At 31.9% G+C, this 12,369-nt stretch overlaps 1 protein-coding gene across 5 annotated transcripts in view; it reads right to left on the bottom strand.

The window, feature by feature from the left end:
- Nab2 (Nuclear polyadenosine RNA-binding 2) overlaps positions 1 to 12,369 on the bottom strand; it is a 70,652-nt gene that overhangs the window by 54,899 nt on the left and 3,384 nt on the right. For 4 of the 5 annotated variants that reach the window (XM_014427446.2, XM_014427449.2, XM_014427447.2 and 1 more), the window contains exons 5-7: positions 8,127 to 8,192; positions 7,510 to 8,009; positions 4,345 to 4,533 (exon numbers count right to left, since the gene is read on the bottom strand). In XM_014427446.2, coding sequence (XP_014282932.1) covers positions 4,345 to 4,533; positions 7,510 to 8,009; positions 8,127 to 8,192 — 755 coding nt within the window. The remainder of the gene's footprint in view (positions 1 to 4,344; positions 4,534 to 7,509; positions 8,010 to 8,126; positions 8,193 to 12,369) is intronic. The other variant, XM_014427448.2, reaches the window with a different exon arrangement.

Here is a 12,369-nt window from a genome sequence, read left to right as displayed (position 1 = left end):
TAGAAGATGACTTAAGTCAAGTCCTGTTAAAAAAAAATGCTTATAAACACATAAAAACATGTTTCATACCCTTTAATTTATTTGTAAAGTCTTTTATATAATGCGCAATCAATTCTATGAGCTATACTTTTTATTCTAATTAATTGTTGAACTGCTTCGATCAATATAAAAATGTTTAATAACTTAAAAGTTTTTTCCTGACATAAAAAGGTTCATAATACTAATTGGTTAGTGATATAACCCCAAAACAACTTACAACAAAGCAATATAAAATGGGAACTGAATGCATTTGTCATCAACAAAAACCTACTAAAAATGACAAAGCTCATCAGGAATTGAGAAATGGTGCCATTCTTGCCAGTAAGATAGGCCAATATAAAAAATGGTGCCATTCTTGCCAGTAAGATAGTCCAATATAAAAAATGGTGCCATTCTTGCCAGTAAGATAGGCCAATATAAAAAATGGTGCCATTCTTGCCAGTAAGATAGGCCAATATAAAAAATGGTGCCATTCTTGCCAGTAAGATAGGCCAAAAAAAATGGTGCCATTCTTGCCAGTAAGATAGGCCAATATAAAAAAACTCACTTAAGAGCCATTAGCATTTATTTTAATATTTTCACGAAACCAATCAAAACATTTAAAATACCCCCTTTAATGTTCTATATTTAATATTACAATCATCACTGAAACATATAATACATAGTAAGACTTATTCTACTTATTAGCGGGTTGATATATTATTATTAGCTTCCATACTAGAATATCCTTCTTCACTTCTTTATAAGTCTAATAATAGAAACCTAAATATTTTTCCATTAGAATTATTCTAGTAAGAAAATAAACCACGAGGTCAATAAATAAACATATATTACAAAAAAGCTGCAAAGATAGTTGAAACAAGAGAGTAGAGCTTGCTTCACTATCGTAAGATGGTATGCTTGGCCTTGCGAACAGCTTCGTCCCTTAAAGTCTTGACAACTCTCTGCCTTTCTTGAGGGACCTTCTCCTGAACAACGTACCTATAGGCAGTGTTGAGTGCTTTTGCTCCGCTCAAATGGGAAACAGGCTCTTCTTGCACCGGCAACATTTTCACATTCCTAAATTTCATTTTCTGATAAAGAGGATCGCTTCTAGTATCTTTATAAATTTCCTCAAAAGGTCTCCTTGATGTTCCCTGTCCATCACATATACTAGATAAATATAATACACTAATCTAGATATACTAGATAAATATAATACACCAATCACTGGCAAATATAAGTGGCATAGCAATTAAATATTATTTTCTCTACAATTGGCTCCATGTTTGAAAATTAATCACGTTAACTCTGTGAAGCAGTAATCGAACATTAAAAAAAAAAAAAAAGATACAATATCATATTAATGTTTGGATATTTAAATTAAGTACAGCCCAACTCGTTAAACATATGGATAGGTACATCATTCTATTTTTCAATACTGTATTTTTGCAGAAACTGCTCCAAATTTCGTACAACAGTATCTACGAAATCTGCCAAGTATCTAAGAAAAAAAATTGTCAAAAAACTATAATACAAATAAATTACTATTATGAAACAAATGTATATATTTCCATTTAATTATTTAATTATTTGATATTTAAAATATATATATAGTTACGGCCTGAGTGAGATGTCAGCTGATCGAACATGTATATATAGAGGTTACTGGATCAAATAAAGTCAGTCTGTCTCGTTAACGCATTCAGAGAGTATTCTTCCACTAACCCTTTCCGTTTTATAAATATATAGTTTTCAATTTGACTTTATAAAACATATAGTATTCAGGTATATACATACATACGATTGCTACAGCTTGGAGTTTTATGAATTTTCAATGAGTGATACAAACATGAGTAAAGTTGTAAACCAATTTTTCAAAAGATCAGTATATCACAAAAATATATTAAATTTATTTTTAAGGCATTATTTAAAATTTTTGAGATTCTGAACAAAAAAAATTACACGCTTCGATAATATACAATTCTATTCAATATGTTAAATCACCAATCAAAAATTATATTGAGTAGTTATATTATTACTCATACCACCAAGAAGAAGAGAAGATTGTAACTGGCTCAAATGTTTGAGGTAGTTTTCAAAGGATCTGTGAATTTCAGAGCCTTCTGAGTCCAGAAAATGCATTTTTTGCTATTGGTCTGTGTGTCTGTCTGACCCCCTAATTAATTACCTTTTGACAGATGGATAGATTTTGAAAATACTTGGTCAATGATGACTGTACAAAATAGGCACCGAAAGCACAGTAGCTGCTATATAGTAACAGATAAACTTGCTTTTCTCTAAACTATATGACCAAAGCATCTAAAATAATTTTGATAGACCTTGCCAAAAGTCTTCTCCTTAAAGCCTTTTAACTTTTCTTAAACAAAATAAAGTTAGAGTAGGAACAAAAGTTATCAAGAGAAGAAAACTATGTTTATACATAGCTTATAAAGTATAGATTTTATGAAAAATTATAATGAATAACTTAAAAAGTTGTTGAATTCTCAACAAAACTAAAATAAATCATTTAAATCAGACTAGTATTAACAAACCTATGTAATATTCACTCATATTTTTAAATGTATTTTGTGTAAGTTACTTTTTCGAAAAATTGGAATACTACACATCACAGTATGCCTGATAAATAATTAAATTGTCATTAAACCCAAACAAGAATCAATTTATTTAAAACATACTTACAAGGAATGCTGAAATTAGATGTTATGTTAAGGAAAATCGTGTGAGTGAACACAACACATTTTTTTTTTTTTTTTGTTATTAAAATATCAGGAGTCAACATCAAAGAGCATTTATGGTGTTATAGGCTGCGATCAAATATTAGATCTTTCTTACTCAAAACTAAAGAAATTTGCACTAACAATATCTGTGAGGATGCCCATAAATATGAAGTTTAAAAACTAGCTTTTGAAGGCTGAATTCATAGATGTAAGTAAAAAGAATAACTCATAAAAAAGTGGAAAATCTAAAAATAATTGGTATTAATAAATAGCCACTCGGGTAAGTGGGTATGTAAGCAACAAAATATAGAGGGAAAATAAGGGACACACCAGCACTTTTCTAATGTCAGATTATGCTAATGCTTCAACATCAGCCTAACCTAATGCTTTATCTTCAACCTATATCAGCCTAACCTAATGCTTCATCTTCAATCTACATCTGCCTAACCTAATGATTTGGCTTCAACATCAGGCTAACCTAATGATTTATTTTCAACCAACATTAACCTAACCTAAAAAAAGTTGGTAACCACTGACCTAACCTAATGATCAAGCTTCAACATCAGCCTAACCTAGCTTCAACTTCAGCTGAACTTAAGGTTTTAGCCTCAAAATCAGCCTAAGCTAATGTTCTTGCTTCAACATCAGCCTAACCTTATGCTTTAGCTTTAACCAAGTGGTTTCCAACTAGGATTCCATGAGCCTTTTGCCCGAAGTTCCGCAAAATACTTAAGGAATAGTTTATTCCACATCAACTCAATAGTTTTGAACCTTACCATCTAGGATTCTCTTTAGATTTTGCACAGGTGATGTATAGGTACCTAGTCTTTCTCAGCTCGTGTTAAAAGACGAATCACTTTATTTGTATCAAATGATAATTCAGGGGTTCAACCCTTTTCCAACTAATACCAAAACAGTTTTCCAAAATATGAATTCCTACTAATACCGAAAGAGTTTGCCATTTTCCTGCTTCAATCAACCGGGTTCCACTACCAAAAAAGGTTGGTAACCACTGACCTAACCTAATGTTCCAGCTTCAACTAAATAGACAAAATTTCTAATCTACAAAAACCAAGAGCTTGAAAAAATGTTTCTACAGAATTTCCCAAGCAAAAAATATTTCCATAAGTTTTTTATTTATATGTAAGTAATATAAGTTAAATTTAAAAAAAAAAAAAAAAACACAATGGTACTTGTAAATCATACTAAAATTATTAATATTGGTAGTTAAGAATTTTTTATTTTTCCTAATACTGAAAAATAATCCCTTCACAATAAATTTAAGGGCTCAACATTCTCCATTTGCAGTTAAGGAGTACCTTTCACTATTCTGAATAAAGGTTTAGTTTCTGAATAGGTAGAGGAAAGGAATCACATAAAATTCACCAAGATTAAGAGAAAAGCTTTACTAAAAAATGCTGTCTTGAAATCGGCGACTAAAAAGTATTTTTTAATTTATTATTTTGATTATATTCAATTACTTTATTACTCAGAATTAATTTCTTGAAATCAAAATTTTTGTAGTTTTATCCCAGACATAAACTTTTCAAACTTCATAAAAGCACTTATTACGATAAACCATTACCTTTTCATCTGGTTGCGGTAGCGACAATGTAGCAATAGACTTCTGAGCTTCAGCAACAGCTTTGAGTATCAGATTGGAAGGAGGCTGCATAGCCGGGTGACGTACTGGCCTCGGGGTTACCTTCACCAGGCTAGGAAGCTTGTCTACTTCCACATCTCTAGAATGGGACCTCTTTCTCAAATTCCTATCCTGAAAATTTAGTCCAATATTATCAAATTTTAGATAAACAAATTAATAAAAATTAAATGAAAATTATTGTCATCATATTTATACTTTAAAAATCTTATAATAAAACAGGTTTTCCTAAAATATTAAATAATATTCTTTCTAACTTATCTCTGAAAGTTATCATAAAAAAGGAATATATTACAAATATATATTCAGAACAAGGAAAAATATACTGAATAAAAAAATTTAAAAACATATAGTGACAGAAAAGTCAGTATAGAAATATATCAACTAAAACATATATCATTGTTGAAAAGATAAAACATAAACCAGTTTGCTCAAGTGAAATTAGTATTTCCTGAAAGTATGATCATTTGGGAAAAGAAGATATTTTAAACTGTATCTGCTGAAGGCTATATAAGAACTATAAGGTAATTACAAAGTAAATTTAGATGCAAAAAATATTTAAACAATTTAAAAAAAAAATACTGATCCTTAAACATAAAGAAGATGCAAAATGTTGTTTAAGTACCAGTGTGTATCACATTACTTAAATATAAGTACCTATAAAAACATTATTAATCAGTAACTCAATTATTGATGAATATAAACAATAGTTAATTAGTTAGTAAAACTATTGATGAATATAAACAATAGTTAGTTAGTTAGTAAAACTATTGGTGAATATAAACAATAGTTATATATATACATATAGTTGACCGTAAAAATTGATATATAAGAAGATGGTCAGGCTTGCGGTCAAAAGAGAAACAAAAATAGTTATAAACTATTTTTGTTTCTCTTTTGACCGCAACCCTGACCATCTTCTTGTATAAACAATAGTTAGTTTAACTATTGATGAATATAAACAATAGTTAGTTAAATTATTGATGAATATAAACAATAGTTAGTAAAACTATTCATTTGTAAACTGACCATGCAAAACCTCAAAAATTTTAAATGAAGTTTTCTTGTACGCTTAAATCAATTGATGAATGAATTACTTCTTTTCAAGGCCGTGAACCAGATACATAGTCCAACTATAGCTCCACCACAAGGACTTTATACGGACTACACATAGTCCGACTATACCCTCACCACAAGGACTAGATACATACTCCAACTATAGCTCCACCACAAGGACTTTATACGGACTACACATAGTCCGACTATACCTTCACCACAAGGACTAGATACTTAGTCCAACTATAGCTCCACGACAAGGACTTTATACGGACTATACCTTAACCACTAGGACTAGATACATAGTCCAACTATAGCTCAACCACAAGGACTAGATACATAGTTCAACTATAGCTCATCCACAAGGACTAGATATGTAGTCCAACTATAGCTCAACCACAAGGACTAGATACGTGGTCCAACTATACCTTAACCACAAGGACTAGATACATAATCTAACTATACCTTAACCACAAAGACTAGATACAAAGTCAAACTATAGTTCATCCGTAAGGACTAGATACGTAGTCCAACTATAGTTCATCCGTAAGGACTAGATACATAGTCTAACTATAGCTCAACCACAAGGACTAGATATGTAGTCCAACTACAGCTCAACCACAAGGACTAGATACGTAGTCCAGCTATAGCTCAACCATAAGGACTAGATACATAGTCTAACTATACCTTAACCACTAGGACTAGATATGTAGTCCAACTATAGCTCATCCATAAGGACTAGATACGTAGTCCAACTATAGCTCAACCACAAGGACTAGATACATAGTCTAACTATAGCTCAACCACAAGGACTAGATATGTAGTTCAACTATAGCTCAACCACAAGGACTAGATACGTAGTCCAACTATAGCTCAACCACAAGGACTAGATACATAGTCTAACTATAGCTCAACCACAAGGACTAGATATGTAGTTCAACTATAGCTCAACCACAAGGACTAGATACATAGTCTAACTATAGCTCAACCACAAGGACTACATACTTAGTCCAACTATAGCTCAACCACTAGGACTAGATACATAGTCCAACTATAGCTTAACTACAAGGACTAGATACGTAGTTCAACTATAGCTCATCGACAAGGACTAGATACATAGTCTAACTATACCTTAACCACAAGGACTAGATACGTAGTCCAACTATAGCTCAACCACAAGGACTAGATACGTAGTTCAACTATAGCTCATCGACAAGGACTAGATACATAGTCTAACTATACCTTAACCACAAGGACTAGATACGTAGTCCAACTATAGCTTAACTACAAGGACTAGATACGTAGTTCAACTATAGCTCATCGACAAGGACTAGATACATAGTCTAACTATACCTTAACCACAAGGACTAGATACGTAGTCCAACTATAGCTCAACCACAAGGACTAGATACGGACTATACATACTCCAACTATAGCTCAACCACAAGGACTATACACAGACAATACATATAAAACCCTGGTGGTAGGCCACTAAGAGCTTTCCAGAGATTTACTTTTTTTAATATTCTAGGATTTAAGGAAGATATAAAATAAGTTTATATTATAGAAGCCATATTGCCAACAATAAATATGATTAATTGATCCACATTGTCCTGAAAACTAGGTGTTTCAAGCTATACAGGGTAGATTCATTCCTTAGCACAAAAAGTAGTCCATCAGCTCCATCTAACAACAGCTGATGGCTATAAACAAGAATAAACACCAACTGAATTAAGTCCAGGCTATTTTTCCAAATAGTGAATGAAAATCCAAAGAGTTAAATAAAAAATATAATTGGTCACAATGCATGTTCCCATAAAATTGAATATATTTACAATTTGTTTTTAAATATTTAAAATTTATTTAATAAAATTGAGAGAAAAACCACGACCAAAAGAAAAAGCAACAACATGTGAGAATATTCAATGTTTTGTTTATTGTACAGCGCAACAAGCACCAATGTGGTCATTACAGCACAAACATAAAAATAAGCCATATGAAGGTAAAAGATGTCATATGGCATCAAGGTCATACCTTTTCACTACGAATTTTTCCTATCACTCTGGAATTGGTGTCATAACCGTTTCTCCTTTCTTCGGAATCCCTTCTCCTGAAAATGCCTCTTGAATCTCTGTAATAAGAATTTCTCTCTTCATCCTTATGTACATTCTCTTTCATTAAAGATCTCTTTAAGAACAAAACATGATCGCCTTGATCAAAGCCATGTTGGTAACTAATTCGACTTCTGCTTTTGCTCCTGCTGCGGTTTCTTTCAAATTTAACCTTTGAACAATTTCTTTTATCAGGAGAAAAGTGTTTTGTAGCCGTAGAAAAACGATCCATGTCAACAGTATTTTCCCCGCTCCAGTTGATTTCTATTTTCTCTTTTGGTTTTGGTTTTTCTACTAGCCTAATGGTGCCTTCTTTTTCTAATCTACCCACAGGTTCACAGCTCTCCGTTGCCTTCTTCTCTAAAATAGCATCCCTTCTTTCGATATTGTTTAAGTGGTTGACTGATGAACTTAATTTCATATCTATAACAAGAACAATGTATGTATCATGATTAAAAAATAAATTTAAAAAACACCTAAAAGAAAAAAGATATAATGTAGTTGAAAAATATAAATAAAATTAAAAAAAAAAAAACACACCTGACAATGCTAGCGTAGGTGCAGAGAAATGAGAAACATCTGTATCGACTCCTTCGTCAATTCTCACTACATTAAAAATAGTCACCGTTAATCACAACTAATTAAACACAACACTTCTCACTAACTCTATTCTCTCTAAAGCAAAACTTAACACTGTTTATGTAAAATAATGAGTGTAGGATCACAACGAACAATCATTATTTCTAGATATTTCAAGCACAAATCGATAACATACACAGGACAGTTGAGCATTGAAATAAATAAAGTTGACATAGTTCACAGATATAGACATGGGTGGATGGATGTAAAATAAAATACAATATGGAATTATTTATTGTTAGCTAACATTTTAAACACTTTTACGTGTTTGATAATGGCTACTAACAGGATATGTATAATGTAGAATCTATATAATAACGTACATGTAAAAACTCTATATATAGACCAACAAAATATGAAATTTAATTTGTATTTACTGAAATTTCCAATAATAGCAGTAATTATCACAACAGCTAAACAGAGCTTTGAGAACCCTTTGCGGGAAAGCTATTTACCTCCATTAATACGGACAAAAGATGGGTTTCAACAGTTTCTCAAGGACTTGCAGGGGAACTGGTATGAAATGGGCAAACAAATACTGCTACAGATTCTTAAAAAGTGCATTAATCAAATGGTCGCTCATTTTATAGAAAACTAAACAAATGATCAACCTTTGAATTGTCAATATAAAAAAAAATTAAACAAAATTTTGTTTTACTAAACAAATATATTTAATTAAATTGAATATTTCAATTTAAATATGTAAATTGGTTAAGGTAACAGTTATAGGGAATCTTATAATTACTTCAATTGAAACAAGTGAAAATAGCATTGTGTACATGTCAACTACAAATTTACACAACATAAGAAATGTGCATCTATATGTAGAACAAAATCAAAATGTTTTGGTTTGAATAGAAATTAATATCCAAATGATGAGATTAATTTTAAAACATTCAATTTTAAAATGATCAAGATGCTTGAATAGCTACTAATAGACTATAATACCTACAGCAGTAATAGACCACAATACCTCAGGTAGTAGACTATAATACCTGTGGTAAAATAGGCTATAATATCTGTAGTAATAATAGACTATAATACCTATTGTAGCAGTAGATTATAATACCACTGGTGTTAATAGAATATAATATCTGTGATAATAATAGAATAGAATATCTATAGTACTAGCAGACTATTATACCACTGGTACTAATAGATTATAATACCTACGGTAATAATAGACTATAATACCTGCGGTAGCAGCAGACTATAATACCTTTGGTAATAATAGACTATAATAACAGTGGTAGCAGTAGCCTATAATATCACTGGTACTAGTAGATTATAATACCTATAGCAGAAATATACTATAATATCTGCAGTAGCAATAGACTATAATACCTGTGGTAGTAATAGACTGCAATATTTCAGTAAAGAGGATAATTCCTTTTTTAAAATAAACTATAATATTTCAGAAAAGAAGATTATTCTATTTGAAAATAAACTGTAAGATTTCAGAAAAGGGAATTATACTATTTTAAAATAAACTATAAGATTTCAGTAAAGATGATTATTATTTTTTAAAATAAACTATAAGATTTCAGAAAAGAGGATTATTCTATTTTAAAATAAACTATAAGATTTCAAAAAAGGGAATCAGTCTATTTTAAATTAAATATAAGATTTAAGAAAAGTGGATTATTTTATTTAAAAAAAAAACTATAAGATTTCAGAAAAGAGGATTATTCTATCTTAAGGCTAAATGTACCGCTTCATGGGACGCACCCGAATTTACTTTTCCATTTACTCCTGAACGGATGGTCCGATTTCGGATCTGTAAAGTGCATTTTGTGTTTTTTGAAAATAGAAGTTACTGAAATTAGGTTTAAAAAAACACCAATCCAATAATAAGGAAAATAAGATGCAAAAATATGAGTTAACAATAAATTTTTGAAAATGTGGCCTTATAGGCACTTGCAGAACCGTTCGCTGAAACCAATGAGACATTCCATGAAATTATGCCATTTATACAGCGATCGTAAAGAGAAAAATAAATTTTTGTTTACAAATGGAAGGAAACGGTTTGAGGTGGTTACCGGCTGGAACAATACGGCAACTCAAGGCTGCTAAAACTAACTTTCTCATAGCAATACCTACATTTGAGAACACCCAAAGTAAATTTGTATTAGTATTCTGCTATTATTTATTTCTACACTAATAATGAAAATAATTTGCTTTAATTTTTTTTCTCTTAGGTACTATCTAATTATTATTAATAATTACTATTAGTATTTCCTGTTTCCTAATACTTTTTTAATATTTTTTATTCGATGTTATGATTTTTTGAAATTATCCACAATTATTGTCTGTTTCGTACTTTCAAAAAAAAATTATTAGAAGAATAAATAAATAATTCATTAAATTTATAATAAGTAGAAATGTTTTAGAATAAATTTTAGAAGTACAAATATTTTTCAACGAAGTTACTAGTCTGTTCTATTTGGAGAAATAATGAAAAGAAAGGGACGCAACAATGAAACCCTTATTTCGTGATAACAACCCTTATTTGTCTATTAGAATTTCACTTCCAAGTCTTTTTCTGTTATATTGATAAACATTTACAGGAAACCCTGTACATATAAATCTAATCTGAATATTCAAACCACAAAATATATTTTGCAATCCAACTTTTATTATTAAACTACACAACGTGTTTCAGATCTATGAAATGATCTTTGATTTTTCAAAATGCAATCTGGCTACAAATTTTTCCTTAAGGAAAGGAAAGCATTTTTCGTATATTTCCTTTTTTTCCCTTTCCACTCCACCTTCCTGTTCGAGGTCATTATGAGACAATATCGGCATATCTTACGGATCCGTCAGTGTCAACACAATAGACCTCCTCAAAGCAGATGAAGTCTTTTCTTTCAAAGAACTTCATCAATTCTTCTTTGACCCTATAGTGCCGGCGTATTATAAGGAGGGAGTTGTTGGGGCATTTTCCCAGCACATGCGCTGGTGTTTCAGACTTTCTGCCGCATTTGCGACTGAGGGACCCAACTTCTCCTTGCTGTCCACTGGCTCCTGGGAATCCACACAGGGGTGCGTAGTTGAAATTAAGTTTCAGGGCATTCGCCCATTCTGACCCCGAGAGTACCTGCTTCGCACACACATATCTATTAGCTTTCGGTGTCTCTTTGAAATGGCGAACACCAATACCTTGGCACCTGCAACAGGCCCATTCTTCGAAAGCATTCTCACGCAACGACTGTCATAGAGCTCTCACACTTTGGTTGCCCTTATCCACCCCAAGTGTATCAGCACATGCCGCGATTTCGGCTTCGTATAACTGAATATAGACTGAAATAGGGCATCCGGAACATTCGACTTTAGCTGGGCAATGGACCAATGCTGTAGTGGAGCTTCCCATTGACAGCAGATCAGACCCAGTCCTTGATACCTCCTGGATACAGCATCGCCGACGAGGTGTTAGCGGGGAGCCCAATGATGGCCTTGATACTCCTGCGGATATTGGTATCAATGCCCTCCAATATCGCAGGACGTATCTTTGTAAGGGGAGCAGTCTGGAGAGTGTAAACAAGTCCCGGGAACAAGTACTGGTTGACAACGTTGATCTTTTGTTCCGGTTTGAGGAGATATGCGCGCCCATTTATCAAGGTTATTATTTAGCTTTTTCACCACCTCTTCTCCAAATGCTAGCTCTCCCGAGAATATACATCCATGATATTTTATGGTGTCCTCGGCTTTTGCCGTTTGGATGACCTCTATATTCTCAAGGGAGAGCTTTGTCCAATCCAATATAAAATAATTTATTGAATATTATGAAGATGATCAGGGGTGCAGTCAACACGGAACCAAAAAAAGAGTTATCATCTATTTATTCGCCGACGTTTTGCCCCACTTTGTAGAGCTTCATCAGAATGTAAAAAGATACAAAAATAGCTAAAAATATTCAGACATAGTAGAATAATAACATACAAAAAATTACATTAAGGTAGGGTTAAAATTATGTAAATATGAGTGTATAAATATTTTTAGTTGTTTTGGTATCTTTTTGGTTCAGTTGAAGCTCTCTAAAGTGGGATGAAACATTGGAAAATAAATAGTTGTTAACTATTTTTGTTTCCTTAATGACTGCACCTCCGATCATTAATGTTAAAAATACGGTCAATGATTATTT

Source organism: Halyomorpha halys, unplaced genomic scaffold, assembly GCF_000696795.3.
Source record: "Halyomorpha halys isolate HHAL.00 unplaced genomic scaffold, Hhal_1.1 Scaffold645.1, whole genome shotgun sequence".
Classification (NCBI taxonomy): domain Eukaryota; kingdom Metazoa; phylum Arthropoda; class Insecta; order Hemiptera; family Pentatomidae; genus Halyomorpha; species Halyomorpha halys.
Note: the sequence above shows the minus strand (reverse complement) of the source record. Positions and strands in the feature narration are given on the sequence as shown.